Source organism: Sceloporus occidentalis, unplaced genomic scaffold, assembly GCF_023333645.1.
Source record: "Sceloporus occidentalis isolate IW3139 unplaced genomic scaffold, rSceOcc1.0.p SCAF_43, whole genome shotgun sequence".
Classification (NCBI taxonomy): Eukaryota; Metazoa; Chordata; class Lepidosauria; order Squamata; family Phrynosomatidae; genus Sceloporus; species Sceloporus occidentalis.
In genome coordinates this window covers 1670731-1694864 of record NW_028317023.1, presented here as the reverse complement: position 1 = coordinate 1694864, position 24134 = coordinate 1670731, and the positions used below count along the sequence as shown (strand labels likewise).

At 39.6% G+C, this 24134-nt stretch overlaps 1 protein-coding gene across 1 annotated transcript; it reads left to right on the top strand.

Moving 5' to 3' along the window:
- The first annotated feature begins 6993 nt into the window (after positions 1–6993).
- EXO5 (exonuclease 5) lies at positions 6994–15348 on the top strand. Its single transcript, XM_089490214.1, has 6 exons — positions 6994–7189; positions 9904–9967; positions 10415–10683; positions 11549–11653; positions 11861–12033; positions 14899–15348. Exons 1-6 carry the CDS (start codon positions 6994–6996, stop codon positions 15346–15348), a joined length of 1257 nt encoding a protein of 418 aa, XP_089346340.1.
- Positions 15349–24134: the final 8786 nt, after the last annotated feature.

The following is a 24134-nucleotide window of genomic DNA, read 5'->3' as shown; positions in this document are numbered from 1 at the left end:
GTTTCTAGTGTGGAGATTATAATAATAAAAAATAGATTTATGCGCAAAATATTTACAGTGTTTTGGACAGTTTACTTTAGACTGGGTCTGGGAGACTATTTAGACTTTTTTCTTTTTATTTATACTACCTATTGAATGAAAGATATACACTGCCACCATGTGGCAGATGTATGGAATACATTAAACCCAACAATTACCCTAAAATGTAATGGGTTATTCTGATTTTTTTTTTTACTTTTCTGTGGGGAGAAAAATTTAAGAAGCCTTAAATGTTCCTACAACTCATTGTAGGAAACAAATAATGTATATGTATTTATTAAGCAATAATGGAGTTGTATTCACTAAATTACATTATGTGAGTTGAATATTTTCAACTCACTGATTTCTTTATACATTATTAAGTGTCAACCCACCAAGATTCTCCTGCAAGAAGGGCGCGCTGTAGTGCTAGTTAATATAATAGTTGTACTTTCTATCAAGAAAAATCGAGCAGACTAGATAGGCCATATGATTGTATAGTTTTATGTTAAATAATTTCATATACTTTTCTCATATACTAATCCTGGTGGGGTCATCATTTTAATAATATACCTGTTAGTATTTTCTCAGGACAACTAATACGATATCTATTTAATACTATATATATGTTTCTATTGTCTCTCTGATCCACCATAATCGTTACATTAAAGGCATGCCCATAAGTATTTAGACTTTTCTTGCTTGATTAAAATCCACAGCACAGCACAGTAAAACTACCGCTATTTTAATTCTTTAAAACTAAATGTTTCAATGCATGATACTAGTTTAATATTATGTGTCGCTGGCTGGGATATTATCATCCATATACACACCATCTACATCCAGCTGTTGCAGAGGTTAAAAAAAACACACAATTAGTCAAGGAGAACTAGATTTATTCTTTACTCTATTCCCTAACCTGTGGAGATTGGAATGGAGGGGACTAATTGTCTAAGCAGGGGACAAAAATAGACTATTTCTCATGGAATACTAACATCTAAGTGCTAAACTTGATGTGATTAAAATAATTTAACTAAATTACCATGTAATTAAATATGCAACTGTAGGGAGATGAGGAAGCTTGCCTACCAGTCTTTGGCATTGGGTGTAATTTACATTTAATGTTCAGACAGAAGAATTTGGATTAGCTCAAGAGTGCGTTAGTGTTAGTACTGCATGGATATCGTTTTCACAGGATGTGGCTTGGTTTGGGATTGGTTAAGAATGTGGGGTGCTTTACTATTCATATACAAATATACTGAATATACTCATGCACAATAAATTACACTGAATGAGTGGCCCCACACACATTCATATAGACTATATGGACAAAAGTATTGGGACACCTCTCTTAATTTTTGAACTCAGGTGTTTCAAACAGAACCATTCCTACAAGTGTATAAAATCAAGCACCTAGCCATGAGGTCTGCATTTACAAACATTTCTGGGGAAAAAAATTGGTTGGTCTGAAGAGCTCAGTGAATTCAAGCGTGGTACTGATAGGATGCCACCTTTGCATTAAGTCAGTTGGTAAAATTTCATCCCTGCTAGATATCTCATGGTCATCTGTAAGTGGTATTATTGGAAAGTGAAAGTGTTTAGGAACAGCAGCAACTTGTAAAGTCAAAGAGCGGGGGTCCCCACGGTGCGTAAAGGTCGCCAACGCTCTGCTGATTCCAGAGCTGAAGAGTTCCAAACTTCCACTGTGCTTAATATCAGCACAAAAACTGTGCGACGGGAGCTTCATGGAATGGATTTCCGTGGTTGAGCAGCTGCACACAAGCCTCACATCACCAAGTGCAATGCCAGTGGAGTGATGAATCTAGTTTCTTAGTTTGGCAGTCTGATGGCCGAGTCTGGGTTTGGCAGATGCCAGGAGAACGTTACCTGCCTGACTGCATTGTGCCACCTGTAAAGTTTGGTGGATGAGGGATAATGGTATGGGACTGATTTTCAGGGGTTGGGCTAGGACCTCTTACTTCCAGTGAAGGGAAAACGTAATCCGTAAATCCATCATACCAAGACATTTTGGACAATGCTATGTTCCAACTTTGTGGGGACAGTTTAAGGCTAGGTTTCCACTTGGTTTTTTGTCCTGCGTTTTTTTTCTTGATGAAAAACGCCAAGAAAACTGCCACTGCATTTTTCTGCGTTTTGGCGTTTTTTTCTGGAGTTTTTTCTGGCGTTTTAGCCTTTCTGTGGAAATGGCTTTTTTTGACCTTAGGCAGTTTTTCCAGCCTTTACAAGTTAGAAGTTTCACCCAGCTAAAAGGGATTAGGATAAATGGCAAGTATCTGCCCCCTGATGTCATTTACTTGGTAGAGTTCTACTTAAACGCCCCGGCGGACCCTTTTGTCACTTTTCTGTGGTTTGTAAGGCATGCTTTATTCCGAATGTCTGCTCCTCTAGGAAGATTGGCCCCAAATGATGGTGCAAATTGTTTGCTGTTGCTTTTGCAATGCCAGTGGAGTGATGAATCTAGTTTCTTAGTTTGGCAGTCTGATGGCCGAGTCTGGGTTTGGCAGATGCCAGGAGAACGTTACCTGCCTGACTGCATTGTGCCACCTGTAAAGTTTGGTGGATGAGGGATAATGGTATGGGACTGATTTTCAGGGGTTGGGCTAGGACCTCTTACTTCCAGTGAAGGGAAAACGTAATCCGTAAATCCATCATACCAAGACATTTTGGACAATGCTATGTTCCAACTTTGTGGGGACAGTTTAAGGCTAGGTTTCCACTTGGTTTTTTGTCCTGCGTTTTTTTTCTTGATGAAAAACGCCAAGAAAACTGCCACTGCATTTTTCTGCGTTTTGGCGTTTTTTTCTGGAGTTTTTTCTGGCGTTTTAGCCTTTCTGTGGAAATGGCTTTTTTTGACCTTAGGCAGTTTTTCCAGCCTTTACAAGTTAGAAGTTTCACCCAGCTAAAAGGGATTAGGATAAATGGCAAGTATCTGCCCCCTGATGTCATTTACTTGGTAGAGTTCTACTTAAACGCCCCGGCGGACCCTTTTGTCACTTTTCTGTGGTTTGTAAGGCATGCTTTATTCCGAATGTCTGCTCCTCTAGGAAGATTGGCCCCAAATGATGGTGCAAATTGTTTGCTGTTGCTTTTGGCACGCAGGATCCAGTTGATGTGTCGCGTATGTTTGTTTGTAATGGCATGTTTGTTCCAAATGGTGTAAAATTCAATATGAACTTTGTTTTGTGTGAAACTGTTTGTTTCCAGCCTATTTCTCGTAGGACACACAGATACTGGGTCCATCCTCTGCATTGTAACTGTGGAAAAAACACCATAAAAAACGCCAAGGCAATAAACCCACATGGCTTTTTCATGGCGTTTTTTCTCTCCCATAGACTTCTATTGGAGAAAAACGCCAAGATTTCCTTGCAAAAAACACCAGAGTGTCAACATGCTGCGATTTTGAAAAACTGCCACAGAGCCCAAAAAAGCAGAAAAACGCCAGAGGACTGAAAAAACGCCAAACAAAAAAACGCCAAGTGGATATGGCATTCTGCGATTTCCTATTGAAGAACAGCTAACATCTGGCTGCTGCGTTTTTTCACTAAAAAAACGCCAGGTGGCGCTATTGGCGTTTTTATGGGCGTTTTTAGATAAAAAAAAACCTGTAGGTAACATCTGAGAGTTGTAATGCTGCAGATGCTGTTCAATGCAGTAATTAAAACCAAAGCCTTATGCATATATCAGCAGAGTGGAAATAGCTTTAACAGAATGCATGCTGTGTTAGGAAGCCAATGATTTCTCCAGGATCAGCAAAAAGAGAACAAGAGAATCCATGTTAATTTACAGAAACAATGTATAAATTAAAAGCTAATAGATGTGTCTAAACTCAGAAGAATACACTTAACCAATTAGTTTTATTGTGTCAATGCCAGAGTATTTGGTTTTACTCTCTGTTATTAATGAAAAGGCATTGTTGCCCTAGACAAAACCATGCTTATGTGCAACCCACACATAGCTGCAAACTCACAGATGCAAAACAAACCCTAATGTGGGGGTCCCAATAACCTAGTCCTTCCATAAGCTATGAATACAGTGCCATTTTGGCTTGTAAATTCTGCATACATGTCTAATTAGCCATATCCACTGGTTTATACCGCCTCAGGGAATATAAGAAATTGTTAAACCACCCCAACTCCTTCTTTACTATGTGACCCAGGGGTCTTTGGGGAAAAATCTGACATTTTAATATCCTTTGGTCTTGTGGTAATATATACATATATAAACATATTTTTTTTCAATTATTCAATCATATTTATTTATTACGTAAATTACACAACAAGTAAGGTTATGTAAGGAGCAATTCTGTTTCATATTAAAGTGAAGCTATCACATTCTATTTGCTGCTATGGTGATAGCACCACTTTTACAACTAGACCCCACATATCATGTAATGTACGATTTCCATTTCTAAGGAATCGGTTTTATGTTTCTAATCCCCTCTCTGTTCTCTATTGCATACTTGCTCTATTAATTTCTCGATTATATTATAAAATGACAACTAAAATCTTTGTTTTTATGGTAACAATTTATAGTATATAGTCTTCAGGGGGGCTGCCTTGTGTAGCTGCCTTAATGCCCTGCTTTTGCGGGCCATGGGGGTCTTGGAGAGTTCAGGAGATTCTCTGATCTACTCTGACTTGTCCAGGAAATGTGAAATAAATAGAAGTCTGTGCTGTCGCCCTTACTATGAGCTCTAAAAGCACCTTTTTACAAAAGTAACAACTTAACTCATTAAAGTATCAGTTCCCCCGGTGCCCCGCCAATTATGTTAAAATCTGAAGAACTGCCAAGGCTCAAAGTTACAGCGATGAAACCAAACAACTAAAATAAAGGCACAGCAGTGCTATTGAAAAAAAGCACAGAACAATGTAGGAGATATCCTGTTCGGATACTCACACGTGGGTGAGTGGGTTTTTCCAGCCATGGTAGTTGTCATGAAAAGCTCACAATGTATCCATACTAACTCCCAAGGAAGGAGTGGTAAGTGTGAAAGCAGGAAAAAAAACTCCAGTTTCTGCTGACATTACACCCTGCGCTACGCTTCATGTGACATCATGTATCATGTAGTCCTGATACCATACATTCTACAAATAGGTTTACAATTGGGGCAGCATCATAATAATTCTGTTTTTACATATTCTGCATGAGAACATGTTTTTGGATTTTTCTTTAAGCAAACATTATTTGAACCTGGTTTAGCAAGAACATACCTGCCATACCCTTTACATTGATTCTGGGAAAAGCTTTCTATCACAGAAGCCTCCATGACTTGGGGGGCGCCCGGAGGCTGTATTTCCCGTTCTAGACGGTGGACCCGCGGATTGCCTTACATACTTCCAGCAGGCAACAGTGGACACTAATTGCAGTGCAATATCTGGTCCCTTTTCTTGGATTTATGTTTAAGTCACTCTATACCTGATTAGTGGTACAGGGTAGCAGCGGAGAGAGAGCTGGAGCTCTCCAGATCCCAGTTGCCCTGTTCCAATATTATTGGTTCTGATGGCATTGTGTAAGTTGGTGTGGTTTTCTGTTATAACAAATTTGCATATGATCTGCATATTGCGTTTTACATATGATGTGATGCATTCTGGTCTTAACTTACCGCCAGCCCATTGAAAGGCTCTTGGAGGCTGGTGGTGATTGTTTCCTCAATATAGTTCCTGTTTTACATCAATATGAGTTCCTTCTTGTTATTGGGATAAACCTTGGTGCTGCCCTTGTCAGGGCGGGTAAAGCACTGTAATGCTATGCTTCTGTAGTGGCCATGGGGAGAAGGAAGAATAGTCTGGTAGATAAACCCAGTTGGGGTACAGGTCGTTCCCGTCGCACTTTCCTCTTTTATTAATTTTGATTACATTTTTCTTTAGCTGTGCATATGGGGCATGTGGATGTAAGGGATGACATCTGTGCAACTCAGAACACTGCCGTAGGCTCATAGATAGCATTGACAAGATTGAGTAGTCAATGTTCCTCGCATGTTCTACATACGGGCTGCTTGATATCAGAGGACTTTCCCAAAACATGTGTTTGCTGCTCTGGTAAAAAATGCTTATTGATGCACGGAAAGCTGCAAGGCCACTAGGATAAACCCCCTTTGTCCTGGGCAGGTAGGGGAAGCTCTACCCCACATAGTGCAACAGGGAGCATCAGCATATACAGTGGATATAAAAAGTCTACACACCCCTGTTAAAATGCCAGGTTCTTGTGATGTTAAAGAATGAGACAAAGATAAATCATGTCAGAACCTTTTCCACCTTTAATGTGACCTATAATGTGAACAATTCAATTGCAAAACAAGCTGAATCCTTTGAGGGGGAGGGGAAACAACTCACAATAACCTGTTTGCATAAGTGTGCACACCTTTACACTAATACTTTGTTGAAGCACCTTTTGATTTTTTTTACGGCAATCAGTCTTTTTGGGTAGGAGTCTGTTAGCATGGCACATCTTGATGTGGCACTATTTTTTGCAATTGAATTGTTCACGTTATAGGTCACATTAAAGGTGGAAAAAGCTCTGACATGATTTATCTTTGTCTCATTCTTAAACATCACAAGAACCTAGCAATTTTAACAGGGGTGCGTAGACTTTTTATATCCACCGTACTGTTACAGCAATCGGGGCTGGCACTGAAAAGCCACCAGGGACTACAACAAAAGGGAAGATGATGGGAAAAATTGAATACTTAACAATAATTTAACAAACAAACAAAATACCACGGCAGCCACTTAATAAACATAGGTGAATAGCAGGACTGAATATAACTGTTCACCACAGTGCGTATGTATCAATTGGTATGAAAAGATACATTTGAAGTACACAGAGCGTTGAATAAATGTTTGGGTCACGTGACTTAGAACTTTCACAATGAAGAATAGGGAGGCGCTTATAGCATTAGTCTTCATCACATGAGCGAGAGAAAAAAAATGTCCACAATATAGTGTCGTTCCGGCCATGGCAAGCTGCGATGATCCTCAGGCGCCATCCACGAAAAGTACAGAGAAGACACCGGAGCAAGAGGCAACGGAAGGTGCGGTGGACGCTCAGCTTCACGAACAGGATGAAGACGGATTCTCTGACATCAGTGACTCAGAGCTGTTGGCGGTACCGGAGGAAGCTATGATTGGCAGCGGAGGTAAACGGCATCTCAGTAAGGGGGCGTGCCTAGCTTCGTACAATGGTGCCTTACGGCTCTCTTGCACATGCGCGAAGCGTCTGTGCGTAGAAGCTGGTTAATTGTTAGTTTTTTGGGAGGTTGTTGCTCTTATTTTTCAGACGAAGTACACCGAATTGATGCCCATCCGTAATATTATATGAAGCATTTTGTGTTAACTGTAGGCATATCCCGCTCCAGCTCCTGTGGATTTTGCCTCCCATGCTGCTTAGCAGCGTTAATGCTAAAGGTTATTTAACAACAGCCATTGCAAACCTGTTAATTATTGTGTTTTCCCCAGCACGTGAAGAATTATCCCATGTGTTATATGTAAGCTCTGCAGGGCAGATACCTTATTTGCTATTCCTATGTATTCAAAGCTAATGTACCCCAATCGAAAGCTCTGTAGTTTACATATTATATTACAGGGCTTATTGAACCTCCCCTTTATTAGACAGTAAAGAGCTAAGTAAATCTGTGCTCAATAAATAAAAATACTTAAGTGCTTTTGCACCTGCCATTTGTTAACATACAAATATACCATCAGAGGGGCACAAAATCACGGAAATGCTTTAAAAAAATCATAATTCAGGATATTAAAAATAAATATGAATTATCTGTAATGCCCTTTGCAAACACAATGTGATAAGGAAGCCTTTAAAACAACAGAAGGGATCATTCTTAATCCAAAAGTGTACTTACAGTGCAGGATCAATTATACATGAATGAGCCACCCATGATATTGGAGTCGCTTCACACCATGCTATTGCACCCTTAGTTGAATAATTTAAAAATGCTGATTTTCTTTCGATGAAGCCGTGACCTGATCTGGAGAAACGTGGAAGAGGCTGTGAATATAATTATCCAATCCTTTCATCTGCTGCTTTCTCTTATTTTGCACTGGATTCTATCACTTCTATCATCAATGCACTTATTATTAAACTAAGGGTGTAATATCTTGTGAGTGACTCCAATATTGGGGGGACTTTCCATGTATAATTGATATATTCGGATATACCGTATTGGCTCGAATATAGGCCACACTTTTTCCCCCCACTTTAAGTCTTTAAAGTCGGGGTGCGGCCTATATTCGAGGTCTAGCGCCCGACGCCCGGGACGTGCAACTCACCGAAACAAGCAATTGCACTTTACAGTGTCACGCTTGCATCGCCACTTAAAACATGCTTCGTTTTTGTCAGCACAGTCATGCATATTAAAAATAACCAACACATTAAATTGAATTCCCATGAGGCTCAGCCATACATACTACTTCCATGAGGCTGGCTAAGCGTCATGGGAAGTGCAGCAACAGTAAAGCTGCAGATGCTAACTGTGAACTAAAATTCCCATGATTCTCAGCCAGCCAGGTGTCGACCATAATGCTTGCTGAGCATCATTGGAAGAGTAGTCCACAGCACCAGAGATTTTTTTAAATTAAAAAAGGCTAATGTTAGCCTCCCTTCCAGGACCCTTTCACACTGCCTTTACACACACACCTGCCCATAAACACACAGATACACATACACTGCCTTTACACACACATATATACACTGCCCTTACACACACCTGCCCATAAACACACATATACACATACACTGCCTTTACACACACACACACATATACATATACACTGCCCTTACACACACACACACATATACACTGCCCTTACACACACATATACACGTACACTGCACTCACACACACAGATACACGGCAGCATTCCCAGAAAATGTGGACAAGGTTCAAAGTGGGTACTCATGTTAAGCCAATGGTGCTGCAAGGGCAAACTGCCCGGAAAAAAATCAAGGACAAGGTGCAAAAGAATACATTCGGTGATACAGAATATGATGGTGATTTATAATATCTTTAATAATCTTAACCAAAAAAACAAGTTATAATAGTGAGGTTCAGAGATACGGAAAGGAATAATACATTTTTTTCAAGGTTTCTCTGGACCTCAAGTAACATTTGCTGGGAGACTGTTACACAGACCCATCACTCTTCTGTAATGTAAACCCCCCTTTCAAAATTTAGACTTTTATTACAGCAACTAAAAGTGCAAATCTCAGAAATCCTGTGGACTTCAGCTTTCTTCTGCTAGAAGACTGTTCCACATATCCACCACCCCTTAGTAAAGTTAATCTTCCTTACATTAAGTAAGACTTTATCAGATTAAATAAAAGTACAAATCTTAGGGATCCTGTAGACGTCAAGCTTCTTCCTGCTAGGAGGCTGTTCCATATAGCTACCACCACCTCAGTAAAGTAAATCTTACATTAAGTAGGATTTTAATACATTAAATAAAAGTACATATCTCAGGTGTTCTGTGCACCTCAAGCTTCTTCTGCCGGGAAAGAGAGAGGAAGAGAAATAGAATCTTCATGTACTAAATATTTTAATAACCCATCAAAAGGTTTTGTATTTGTAATGTGTAATGGTGGTAAGCAAATGGTTGAGAATGGTTCTCCAGTAATATCGTAAACATTTTGTAAATTTTTGTCTGTATCCAAGCTGGGAGTTTGGTTGTGATATACCAGTGAAGAAACACCAGCTTTTATATGTCATGATGATCCGCATCATCCACATCTTCGACCACTGTTAACACCAATTATTATTTATACTTATTAAATTGAGCCCAAGGTGGTCAGGCTGTTTATATTAGAGATTGATATACATTTTTCTTGTAACTCATTTTTTATCTTTAATTGAAGGTTATGACCCATTTGCAGAGAAGATGGTGCAGCCAAAAGAAGTAGCTGATGCCCAGGTAAAAATGTATGCATCATTCCTTTATATTGCAATCATAACCACTTTGATAACTGAAAAGTGCATGCATATACTCATATGTATCAGCACATATAATCAGGACTATTCCATAGGCCAATAGGTCAAAAATAAAAGTGCATGACTGTCCACTTGGTCCATATGATGCAGTTGCCCACAGAGTGCTATAATATTGTAGCAGTGTGTTAAGTATTTAATATTTTGGAGACTGTTAACAAATCAGTCAACATACCATTTGGCCTTCTATTGATGCACATGCTGTGACTCCAATTAAGGTATTCGCTAAAGTTTTGGAATTTGTATGGTTTGCACCTGTTCTCCCATTTGCTTCTCATGTTGGTTAATGTGTAATTTGCTGCCCATGTGACCAGAACCTAGAGATGCAGTCACATACAGTTATTCTTCCTAACCAATTCCCAACTTTTGCATTTTTTTAAGTGATGATAGCCCAGGTACCTCATCAGAGGTACACCAGAAGGAGAAAAGAGGAATCACACAGTTTTTCATAGACATTACACAAAGAAAGAGGAAGCAGTTACCCCAAACTCCCCTGGAGAAGTACCACATGAAGTATTTGTGGGTGACTAACCTTTGCTCCCAGACATGGTGTGAACAGCAGATGGTGTATGAGTTTGAGCTTCCGGCGTTCCTGCAGCCAGAGAAAAGTGCAGTAATGAATGCAGGATCAAGTATACACTTAGCCAGAGGTGAGAGCATCCAGTTTATTGCCTTAATTGACTTTTTGTACGGCTGCAGAAATGTCAGCAAGTTCTACAAGCCAGTTTCTCATTAAGCGTTAAGACTGCCAGCATTCAGGGTCATTTTTTACATTGGTACGAGGTGTGTTTTAATAGGAGATGGATCAAATTATCAGCTACAAGGAAAGCTTGGGTTTCACATCTATACATTAATATTAAATAAATCTTTTGACTTCAGCGGGAATCAGGCTACAAAATGTAAATTACCACTAAGGTACTTAGCTTCTCATCCCTTTTCTGTGTCATAGTGAATACAAATAGTATAGGCTCCACTGACACTTTGTCAAAGTATTCCTATGTTTGCAAGTGGGTTGGATATTTCAGTTTTCTACGTTCACCATGCATTATCAAGGAGAAGATCGAAGAGGTTGACTCTTCAAATTACATAGTAAAGTCAGTGAATCAAAATGCTGAAGGCTCGTAAATCACCCAAAGTAGTGAAAATAATTCAGTTTTAACTAATTCTACTGATGAATTAAGTGAATATTAGATGCATACCAATTTTGAGGATGTGAAAAACATCAATTTCTATTTTTACTACAAATATTTCTAAGCAGAATTTTCTTATATAGATAGTACCTTACATGTGTCCCTCTTTGGGACTCAGATCCTCTTCTCCCTTTTTCTTACCCTCAGGTCACAGTGTACTAGAATCCCAAAATGTTTGGTTGATATGGGTGTATGACGGTGTTCTAAAGCCTTTAATATGTATAGTTCTCGTACTGTGTTCATGTAAATCATCTGTGATAAAGTGAGACAAAATGTCTGTACGTTTTTCTATGATCTGTGCTGTTAAATGTATAATCACTTTCAGAGCTGGAGGTTCATGATGTTGTATCAGTGACGACTCAGACACGAGAAGATTCATGGGCAGTAAAGTTTCTTAACATCTTATCGATGATCCCAGTTTTGCAATCAGGTAGGTTCATATAGCATATAGGTTTTCTTACAGTAGCATTCACAAAGGCATACTAAAGTTACATACTGGGGAGCTAGGTGAACCAAGTGAAGTTCATGTTTTTATTTATTAGGGTTTTCTTTCTAAATAACCCATACTTCTGTGTTTATTAATTGTTTCTACTCCTATTAAACCTAAGGCATCTTCCATCTCTGTGTTTGACGTTAGGTGGTCGTATAAGAGAGTTTCCAGTTTTTGGAGAGCAAGATGGTGTATTTTTAGTGGGAGTTATAGATGAGCTGGGATATTCGCCCAAAGGAGAGCTGGAACTGAGAGAACTGAAAACACGAGGAAGCCCAACATTGCCAAAAGCTGCCCAGAAGAGAAGCCATGAGTTCCAGGTGAAATTATAAATTGAGACATTTGTGTATATTTTTTAGTTTTAGATTTAAAATAAAATGTTTGATATTACAAAAATATATTGGCCTGAAAAAGTGTTTAGAGGGTTTAATAGTGTCTGTGCCAGACCCCAATTAAGGAAGCTGTTTTTTCTATGGCTAAAGTAATTAAAGAACCTGACCAACTGAACCTATTCCAAAAGGCCAGAATATTTAAGATGGGTGTGTGGGGGAAAAAAGAAGCACTTCTGCACTTCTTTTTATCTGAAAATCTGAATTATTCTGGCTTCTTAGAGTACATCTGATAAGGGGTGGAGCCATGGCACCCCACGGGTACAACCTCTCCCCTGTTCCTTTAGTCAGCGGAGAGGGTGTAGGGGGGGTTCCGGCCCTTTTGCAGAAGCACTCTTGAGAGGCTTGGTTAATGGAAATGATACCAATGAAAGAAGACAGAAGAACAAGAAGAGGCAAGAGGAAAAGGAGACAGGGACACTGAAGTGGTCGGCGGAGAAGGTAGGGAGACAATGAGAGAGAGTGAGAGCGTAAGAGAACATGAGAGAGTAAGAGAATGAGTGATGACTTTTGTTTCAGAATAAAAAAAGCATTTCGAATTTCGTCTGAACCAGAAGCCAGGAAACAAAATTTTTTGCCTGAAAAAGAATGGTCCAAAAAAAAGGAAACAAAAAATGTCTAAATTATTTTTGGTCATTATTTTGTGCCTTTTTAGCTGTCAAAATCTGAACCCACACGAATCTCATTCTAGAATTCCTTGCAAATTCGGTTACCCTCAGCTGCTTAATCATTTGTATTTTACTTAGGAGGGTCCCAGCTGTCAAACAGAATTTTTGAATATACTGTATTTGCCCGAATATAGGCCGCACTTTTTTTAAACATTTAAAGCGGGGGTGCGGCCTATGATCGACGTTTAGCGAAGGGATGCGCAATTCGTATCACCCGACACCCGGGATGTGGTTCCGGGCGCGCGGGCGGGTGTTTTTTCTCCCCATTCAGCCTTGCTGCGTGCAAGCAGCAGGGTTAGGATTCAGATCCCCTGCAGCGCTGCAGCTCTCCGGCAGTGAACCTCTGCGCGATGCGCGTAGACAACCTCCGCTGCTGGCACTTCCGCAGGGGCTTCTATGGTGAAGCACCGGCTTTACGTAACCTTCTGGTGCTCCACCATAGAAGCCCCAGCGGGAGGGGCATAGCAGGGGGGCAGAGTGGCATATCAGGGGAGCAGAGGGGAATATCTATAAGGTAAGGTGCATTATAGATTAAGGGGGGACCTTAAAATGGCTATTGGTTTACCAAATATTTGTTTATATATATATATATATATATATATATATAAAACATATGCTGACTAACTGCATAATAGATACCAAAAATGTTAAAATACATGTATTCCTGTGTATTAGGTAATATACTGTTTTACCATTCCACTAATGTGTATTTTTTATTTAAAAATAAATGTTTCTTTAAAATAGCACCAAACTTTTCGGGTGCGGCCTATATTCAAGCCAATACGGTATATAGGTCACTCCAATAAGGTTGCAATGAATAGTATCACTGCTCAAATTAAAAGCAGATATGTCACGTTTTCCCTACATTCTACGTTTTACAGTTTGTTACATTAATTAAACCTTTTGAATGAAGTTTACAGATAGAAACCCTCCTCATGCAAATACCTTGGTTAAATTTACCTTAAGTTTCAGAATCACTCCTCTGACTGTTTATTCATTCAGGCTGTAATTGTAAGGGTGGAGAGATCTTCAGAACAGGAAATTAATTAGATTTGTGACACAGATCTCATCTTTCCCCAGCTAAAATAGTCACTTTCTGTTTATATTTCCAAAAGCAATTTTACTGATTCCCAAAAACACACAAGCTACAGTTAGTTTTGATAAATGAATTTAGCTTTGATAAAAGCTGTGATGGTGACAGTGCCCCTTAATACTAATATTGCCACTCTGCCTCTCATCACACTGTTTCCTAAAATGATAGGGTGGACTAATTGGCCTAGATATAATTAAAGTTTTATTCCATATCAGTCTAAGGCATTTATCGTAAACTTTGCAACATGTTGTCAGCCTGCCCACATATTATGTACTGTATGAAATAAAAGCCATTATTAAAACAAATGACGGCGTAAACATGTATCCCTTAGATATTGGTTCTTATTTCAAATAAATGCGTAAAATAGTATTGTAACAGTAAGCTGAATATACGTTTACTCTACCAAGCCCACTGTCCCTGGTTTCCTTTGTAATATCTCAGCTGCCTTTTCTAAAATGCCTATTTACTAATGAATGGTATAATACTTTTATTTGTGCTAATGCAAGACGTGGCGTTAAATGCTGTATATACATGTCAAGTCACGACGGCTTCAATTTATGATGATGTTAAGGACTGAGTATCTTAGATTTAAACTATTCTATAGATGACTATGACTCTCTACATAGTGCATATGTTACCATCACAAATTTATATTCCACATAAACATAAAACATAGTCCTATTGTTTGTGTAGTAGATTACTATACTATTAGATAGCAGTTAACACACATACATGTCACATGCCTGCATCCCTACTGATACAATTACCTATAATAGATTGGAGGAACTTAATCTGGATTTGTATTGTATTGTTTATTATATTGTGCCCTGAAGATGGGACAGTACACCAGAATGGTGGTTTATAATATGGACATAGCTATAGGCATATGTGATATACCAACGTAGAAAATCATGTAGTGTCATATAAACTTTTGAAACCCCAGAGGCCTTTTTTCAGATTGATCGGGTGTTTAAACTTGCATTGAGCCCACAGAGGATTGGTTCCATCATCATATGCTTGTTTCTCTTCTTTTAGGTGTCCTTGTACAAGCTGCTCTTTGATGGCATGGTGAGCGGAGGACTACAACCAGATCTGTTTATTCAACACTTGCATTTGATGCCGGGTCAAGAATTAGGAGTCCAGGTGAAAGAGCATGCCAACAGAGTTGGCATTACTGTGTCTACCTTCATGGACCTTGCAGAGCTCACTTGCTTAAACCTTAAATTTTCTGACCTGCCCATGATTGACAGTTTGAAAGTTGAGTATTGCTATCAGGAGAACGGGGCCATCTTGGGATGTGAAGTATTACATTTTAACAGAGAAACAGTTCTGGAACGCTTGAAGTATTACATGGAATTCTGGAAGGGACTAAGGGAAACTCAGGGAGTGGACATCGAAGAAGCCTGGAAGTGCAGAATGTGTAGCTTTGCCAACATCTGTGAATGGAGGACAAGTAAATCAACTGTAAAAAAGAGACCTAGATGAAGTCAAAACTTTATACTAAGAGCAGACACCATCATTCAACTGCTTTCTCATCTGGTGCTCTTTTGTATGGCTTTTTTTTTTAAACTATTTCATGTTGACGCAATATTTCCTATTGTAACATGTTATCCATTTTATAAGCATTATTTCAAACACAAACTTTGCTGTTGTCCCTGGTTGATGCTTGGTTATCTTTCATAGGGTAGGGCAGGTATCCCATTTACTGTTTCTATGAAAGTACTTGCTTCAATTACAAACTGAAAGTTTAATGCTTACCTTTTCAATTGGATTATTCATGTTACAATAAGTTAGAAACCAAGCTAAATAACTTTATGCAGATGTCTTACTATGAACATCTTAATTGTTAGATATTTGAAAAAACAATTATGGATGTATATAACGTTAGCTGGCCTGTACAACAAAAAATGCCTGGTCACTTGTAACATTGTAGTGTCGATACCTTTTTTTGCCTTTCTTATATTAATGTTTTATTACTGTATCCCTCTCTACTTTAGCCAAAAATAATACTGGAATACCTCTGTTCATATGTTTCATATGTTTACCTCTTGTTTTGTGTGACCAGCAAAAAAATATATTTTATCTTGACATTTAAGTTGTTCTTTAGATTTGAAAATATATCCCATTTTTTTTCCCATTTTTGTTTTATGCTTTAGGATTTATGTCCTTCAAACAGAGTGTATATTGTTTTTCCAATGACAGGTGCACTTTAAACCTCGTCATATCTAGAACAATAGTCAATATATATATATATATATATATATATATATATATATATATATATATATATATATATAAATTGTCAATATATAATTTTTTATTGTAAGTTATGGTTTCTTCTGAAATCTTGTTTGGTTGATATAAATGAAGTATTTTGGAATCTATAATGTTAGCTTTGACCACTCAGTACAGCCCTGTGCAGGACTGTTTTTTTAATCCCGCACCTGCTGAATTTCTGACCATTACTGACCGCTGTCGCAACATATGTGTCCAATCCCGCCCGCTCCCGCAACATATGTGTCCAATCCCGTCCGCTCCCGCAACATATGTGTCCAATCCCGCCCGCTCCCGCAACATATGTGTACAATCCTGCCCGCTCCCGCAACATGTGTCCAATCCCACCCGCTCCTGCAACATGTGTCCAATCCCACCCGCTCCTTCAACATGTGTCCAATCCCGCCCGTTCCCGCAACAGGTGTGTCCAATCCCGCCCGCTTCCGCAACATATGTGGTCAATCCTGCCCACCCCCTTACCTGATCTGCAGAAGTGACGTAAATTCACGTGACTCCGCTGGATTCCTGGGTGGAACAAGAGAAGAGACTCTGTGTAGGAGCAATGTGAAGGCAGCCTTGCGGAAGTGTGAGGGATTACTGGGAACCGCAGGTACAGTGTCTGACTGCCAGCTCCCGCCCACAACACCCCAAAAACTGCCCACGCCCGTAAATTCTTTTTGATGCAGTCCTCTACCACTCAGTATCAGGTGAAGCAGTGGAGTTCAACTACAGACCTCGAGGGAAGAAAAGAGGCCTGGAGATTTGTGTATCCTTGCGTGGAAACAGGAAAGTTAATGAATTTATAGTTGAGCTGCATGTGCCAAAGGTGATCCATTACACCATTTTACGTGTCCCTGCCTGAAAACATGTTATTTAATGAATTGGAACCTTATTTTTAAAAATAAAAAGTTCATGATGCTGCCTGTTTGCTATATAGCTATATAAATTAGTTTGCAGAGCCAGACAAATTTTTGTTCTAAACAGACATTTAAAACTGAACGTGCATTGTATTGCTGTTGATCTCAATGATACACTTTTCTATTCTAACTAAACCTGTAGGTGCACAACTTTAGTCTAATCATGATAATGTTATCTGACAACTCGGTGAGAAAAAAGTGCATGTTCAGTGATTTTCGGCACTGTGTTGTTCACTTTCGTTCTACCCTTTTCACTAGAAGTGAAAGTGAAAGTGAAATAGCTAGAAATAAGAGGCTACAGACCAAGCATAAAATGGCTTCTATGGAGTTTACACTGTTATTTGGCTTGTCTGTGCTGATCTGTGGTAAGTGTATCACATCTTTTTTATCTGCTGTCCCCTGTTATTATAAATAAAGTCTTAACTGACCACCTACAATATGCTGTCATAATTATAGCAGCCTTCCTGCAGTGAATGTGATCACACTGGTTTGTGTGGTGTCTGTACTCCTCTACTGTGTGTGTGTATCTGCATAAGTTGAACTAAAGTTTCATGCTGAAAAGTAACCATTGCATTTGTATTGTATTGTAGCTAATAAATATTTGGTAGCAGGGTTTTACCTTCTTTTTTCCTTTTACTCTAATTAAAAATCCTGTCCAGTCCTGGCCGCGACCCGCATGGGTAGGCTCCGGGTAGCCAGAGCCCAGAAGTTCCCAGGTATGCACACGCCAGAACAGCCTCTGCCACACCAACACCCAAACATACACCAGGACAGGCTCTGCCACACCTACACCCACATCCGAACGGGCTTAGCTACAATAATTAAAAAAAAATATTTTCCACACTGTTGTTGCCCCCCCTTTCTTGTTTTTGCCCCCTTGTGTTTCGCCCCCGGGCAGCACTATGTGTATTTATGCCCCCAGCCTGCCCTTCACTTTAGTATTGATTTATGTCATGGCCCTAGCTACCCCCTTGTGTACTGATGCCACCAGCCCCCCATTGTGTATTTGTGCCCTCCAGCCAGCACCCCAATGTATATTTACTCACCAGACAGCAGAAGACTTCTGTTTCCATTGTGCTCAAGTTTTATACTCATCCCAGTCAGCTCCAGTTCTGGCTGAGCAAGAGTTTGGGGAAGAGGGGGAGCTTGGAAAATAAGATTATATGTTTATTAAAGAAAATAAAATGGCTCCTTTGTTTTTGTAACAGGATTCCAGGCCAGTAAGGATGCCTCTCAAAGGAAAAGTGGAAGAATTCCCTGTTCGACTGGAAGCACCAGACACACTGATCACTTGGCAGCAGACAATATACCTCATGTGATCAAAGACAAGTCCTGGCTAGTGCTATCAGCATCTGATGAAGAGCACAATGATTTGGAAGGTGTCAAATTTATTCTCAAAGGTGAGAAACTGTCTTGCGAAGACTGAACGAAAATAGATATTTAAATATAAGAGGCTCTGATGAATGTGAATGTGTGTTTATATATATTTTATAGTGGCCATTATCATCGTTAATAAAAGAAAAACTGTCATCTGAAAAAGTAAAGTGTGACTGATTGTTTCATTTATGTGTGCTGCACACTAATTTGTGCGTTACTAAAATTACTTTCCATTTCGCTAAACAAACTGCTAATCATAATTTAACAGCTGTTCACTGCTTAGTGTGTGTGAGTATTATTGATTTCCCCCAGAGACATATTTACCTTTGTTGCCCCCATATTACTAGGGCAGCACCACTGGTCACCCTCTATCCACACGCTAGGTGACCACATTGATCATCTTTACCAGGACACATATATGTTTTTCATATTAATGACCAGCACAGGGGAAGTGCTGCCCTGCAGTATGGGGGATATATAGACTCATGGAAGGGAACCAATTAGTCAGATATACAGTGATCAGTCATAACATTACGACTACTGACAGGTGAAGTGAATAACACTGATAATCTTCTTATTTTAGCACCTGTGAGTGGGTGGGATATATTAGGCAGCAAGTGAACATTTCGTCCTCAAGGATGATCTGTTTGAATCAGGAAAAATCTGAGCAACTTTGGCAAGGGCTGAATTGTGATGGCTAGACAACCGGATCAGAGCATCTCTAACACAGCAGCTCTTGTGGGGTGTGTGGCTACCAATCAAAGTAGTCCATGGAAGGAAAGACGGCGAACCAGCAAACACGGTAAAGGGTGACCGAGGCTCATTGATGCACGTAGGTAGCCAAGGCTGACCTGTGTGGTCAAACCCAAAAGACAAGCTACTGTAGCTCACAGTGTATTACAGTTTGTTGCGTATGGGGCTGCGTAGCCGCAGACCAGTCAGGGTACCCGTTTTTACATCACGTGGATTACGGGGTGCGTAATTTTGTATTATTATTTTTAAATTTAGACATTAACACAGCAGTTGTTCAGATGTTTTTGCTTCATTTATGCTGAATTGATTAAATTGCATAAATTCTGTCTTTTACATTATTTTAGAACATTTTTGCAGCATATTTTAAAGATCTTAAATTTAACTTTTGTATTTTGTACTGAAAAAAAACCCCAAAAATAATAATTGGGGGTTTTTTTGTTTTAACCATATATTTTAAAAGCAGTATGTATTAAAAGCTCCCTCACTTAATTAAGAAATTAATTAAGAAATTATAAAAAGTCAAAACTTTATGAAGAGTGTCACGGAGCTGGCTAGTCCGACCGACTGCCTCCGCTGTCTTGTGCTCCCTTAGCCTCGGACAACACACTTTCCCCGGTTCCCCAGTCACTAGCCGAGACTCAGTGTAGGGTAAAACCAAACGAAGACTGATTTATTTTAGACACACAGAGCTGGATATATCCAGCAAAACACACATTAACATAAAACAAGATATTGGGACACAAACCTCCCCCTTAATCTGCCTCTCAGAGACAACAGGGGCAGTAACGGGATTAACAATACAATAGGGGGGAGACTGATTTATACAACATTAAACATCAAAGAATGGTGGTCACTCCCTGGTGGCAGATCCTGGCTGTCTGCCGGAGATAATCCCCTCAGCCAGTGATGAGATGATACTGCTGGGGGTAGCCACAGAAGTCTCTACAAACCCAGGGCCCATAGTCAATAGGGAGGAGGCTGGCAGTCAGGCTTCTCCAGTGGCCCCAGTGATGGAGGCTTCCGTCACAAAGAGTAGTATAATATAGTGTATAATACTCGGTGAAGTGACATCAGCAACAAGAAACTTGACATCATCTGGGCATAAAAACAGCCTATATGTTGTCTTATTTCTCAACAGCTTCATATCTTTGGGTTCAGGAAGAGAGAGGCAAAAAGCATGCTGCGAAACATCAGATATAACAGGAACAGGTTAAAATCTGCTGTTTGAAATGTCTTTAAAACTTCTGGCGTGTTTATTAACATTGTGCACATTAACTAGATGTACTACATAACTACAGCCAACAGGTGGCATCATGAGACCATAAACCAAATATCTCACTTGTTGAAAACAAAACAGGCAAGTAGTACCATAAAAAAGATAATGATCTAGAGTCAATTAAATGTTAAAAAAAGACTTTACCTAAAACAAATGCTACTGTTTCACAGCCCTCATTGCCCTCATGTTAAAGGTAATTATTATTATGGATTCGAGGGAAATACAGCTGGGCTTGCACGCTTTTAAAACAACTTCTACATGTGCAACAAGTGTGCAGGGTAAATCATTATTTGTTAAGCTGTAGAATAAAAATGTTTTACAATGTATGCTGTAGCAAGTGTAATAATCACAGCCCATTGTGCCATTTTTCCAATCCTACCAGTGCACATCTAATAAGATCGAAGAAAAACTTTAGAACATTAGAATTCATAGTAGCCACAGCAGCAGCTCATTACAGCCAATGTAGTAAAAACAGTGGTATGATTATTTTTATGATTTATTCCACCTTTCTATTTCTCCCTAAATGAATTATGTGCATTGCTAAAAGGGCTAACATTTCTACATGAACAAAACCATTTTACAAAACGTCATGTTTTTCTGTGCCAAATTGAATTACATGGAATCTCTTTCTTCATAGACTCATCACTAAATCCTATCCAGTTTTTGAAGAATGACGCAGATAGGCTTATCTGCACGATTACTTTAAATTTCACTGATAACATTCAGATTATCTGGCCCACTCTTCAGAAAAATGAAAATACAAATCAATGGTTTTCAGCTGCGATTAGACATCCAGATGGCAATTTTCAGGTGACAATATATATGAATCAGGTTACAGAGAGAGCATCAGTGGAAGAGCGTAAATTGCAACAAGACAAATTCCTGGATGCTGATACACATCATGTTACAGGTGAAAGAAAATAAAAAGGGGTATTATCGGCTTTAATTGCTACCAATGTTTGTTTTGATGTTCGATCCCAGGATTGCGAGACACTGATGTCTTAAGAACATAAAACTAGACATAGCTGTTTACTCGCTAAAGCTAGAGTTCACAGGAGTGTTGCGGTTCCAACTCAGGGAATGCACTATGAAGGGTTGAACCTAGTGAGCTTTTGCTGCAAGAAGCACTAGTTAGGCCCTGTATAATACATTTTACAGTTCATGATGGGATTTTAAGAAATCTCACCAATTTAATTATACATTATACAGGACAAATCAAGCTTCTTGGGCAGCAGCAGGTCACTGTCATCCTACCATCTCCTGCTTCAGTGAATAAACCCCAATTGATGGTCTATTACCAAAACTTGTGAGAAATATACACTTGTGAGATTTCCCATTAACGGATGGATACGTGTTTAATAATGAAGCTATCTAGTACAACATATATAGAATTTGAAATGCTGGTTTCCTTGGTTTGAAAGCTTGAAGACGTTTGTTATAAGCCTTCTTCTAATAGTTTCTCCCAAACACTTGATAATGAGCATAATTTATAGAACCTAAGATGTAATAATATGACAAATTTTTATCTACCCTACAGCTGTTTATATATTAAGTACCAATACTCCTCTTATCCAGTCAACACTAAAGAAAGATGTTCTTTTGGATTGTTCCTTCTCCTTGGACCACCAAGTCGATGTCACAGTAACTTGGTTATTCCAGGGGAAAGGGCGGAAAAAGATAAAACTACTGACTTATAATGGAGCCAGAAAAACGATACAATATCATAGCGAACATGTGATGTTGCATGAAGAAGATTTACTAAACGGGAATGCTTCCATTTTATTAAGAGATGTTGCACTAGGAAACCAAGGAGTTTACACATGCTCTGTATCTGCAGCCGGTCTATATGGGGACCAAAATGTTCACCTTGAAATCTGGGGTATGTATCACTGTGCCTTGCTTCCTCGCTCAGTGTTTATAAACCCAAAACAGTTTCTTCCAAGTTCTCCTGATATCAATTGAGTGTTATTAATTATTATTACAGTCTATAAAAACAGACATAGTAGTAATAAGTGCCCAAATAACATTTTCCACATGGGGGAAAAAGACTAAAAGAAATGTCTATATTTTCGGTCTAGATGTAGTGTATGATCTTCTGTTTGGTCGTGCTCACCAGGAAATAGAATAGCATTTTCCCATCAGGTGCTCTGGATATAGGCCCCCACAGCATGGGAAATTTTTTTTTGTAGATGAATTGTGGAGTACAACTTTGCTATCAAATACCAATCATATTGCTATCATTTTTGGTGATTTCTAAGGTTTAAGAGCTATTCCATAAAAAAGGAAATTCAATAAAAAAAAACATACAGTATACTGAAGTCCCTCCAATTTACCAATCTTTATCCACATTTCAAAGCAGTATTTGAGGCTGATGATAAATATGTATTTGTAATTTTTCCTTTTTCTCATTTTTCTAGAGAGTCCAGTTGTTAGTTTAAATGTGGAATCATTATTACTCGAAGAAGGCCAAGAGGAGAAAATCGTATGTTCTGCATCTCATTACTATCCACTAGATGTAAACATTGAATGGCTACAGGAAGATCAGGATAAATTACTTGTGCCTAGCATAGTGCAAAATACCTTCTTCAGTGGCCACATATACAACTCTGATGGAACCTATAGTCTTATTGGCTCCTTCATGTTCCGAGCTTCTCTGCAGGATAACGGCATCACCTTTACTTGCCGTGTGGAGCACCCAAGCCTGGCATCACCTATAAGGAGACGTGTTCAAATTACTGTCATAGGTACAATATCCCTTATTCTTGTGGTCTTACTCTATGTAAAGTTAGAATGTGTTTAATAAGTATGTGGTTGTATGTACAAAATTGTGCCTGTCAGATGACTCACAGTGCAACATTTAAACCGAAGTCATAATTTGACAAAGTGGGTGTCACGGTCCCAGATCCTTGCCCAGCAAAACATTAACAGGAATATCCTCGGATATCCCCACCTCCCGCAAACCCTTGCCAACACCCCAATCAAGGTACACACATGCCACTGGCACTGCAGGGCGCACCCCGCCAATTCCATGGATGGACATGGTCTTCCCAGGGATAAGATCCTCCAACTTTACCATCTCAGGCCGCACCAGAGTGCAAGCAGCCCCCGTATCCCTGAGTCCCATAGTCACACGGCCACCTACAGTTACTCTTTGTAGGTTCTCTTCTTCATTCCCCTGAAACCTGGAAACAAACAAGACAGCTGGGTGTTCCCCAACTGTTACACACTGCAAATTGTCTCCTTGTGCCTCCTTTGGTCTAGCCACAAATAAAACAGGTGCAGCTCCCCCAGCTGTACCTCCATTTCCATTTGTCCATGGAGATGGTCTCTTAGAAGGGCAGGTGGCACTCAAGTGCCCAATCTGGTTACACCGATAACACCGGCGGGTATCCCCCTGGCCCGATGTGGCCCCTGCTCTGTTGGCTAGAAAAGGTGTGGGTGATGGTCTCCCTGCTGGCTTAGGAGTTGGTGGCTGGTAGGCTGCTCCTTTCCAGGTAGATGGTCCTTGTGATGCTTGTACCCGCTTGGTTGTTGGAGTACGGTTGTTGGCATAATCATTAGCCAGATCTGCCGCCTCTGCCGTGGTTTTAGGTTTTCTGTCCAGAATCCACTCTCGGGCCTCCGGACTTCGTGTCCTCAGGAACTGCTCCAAAATCATCAGATCCTCCAGGGCC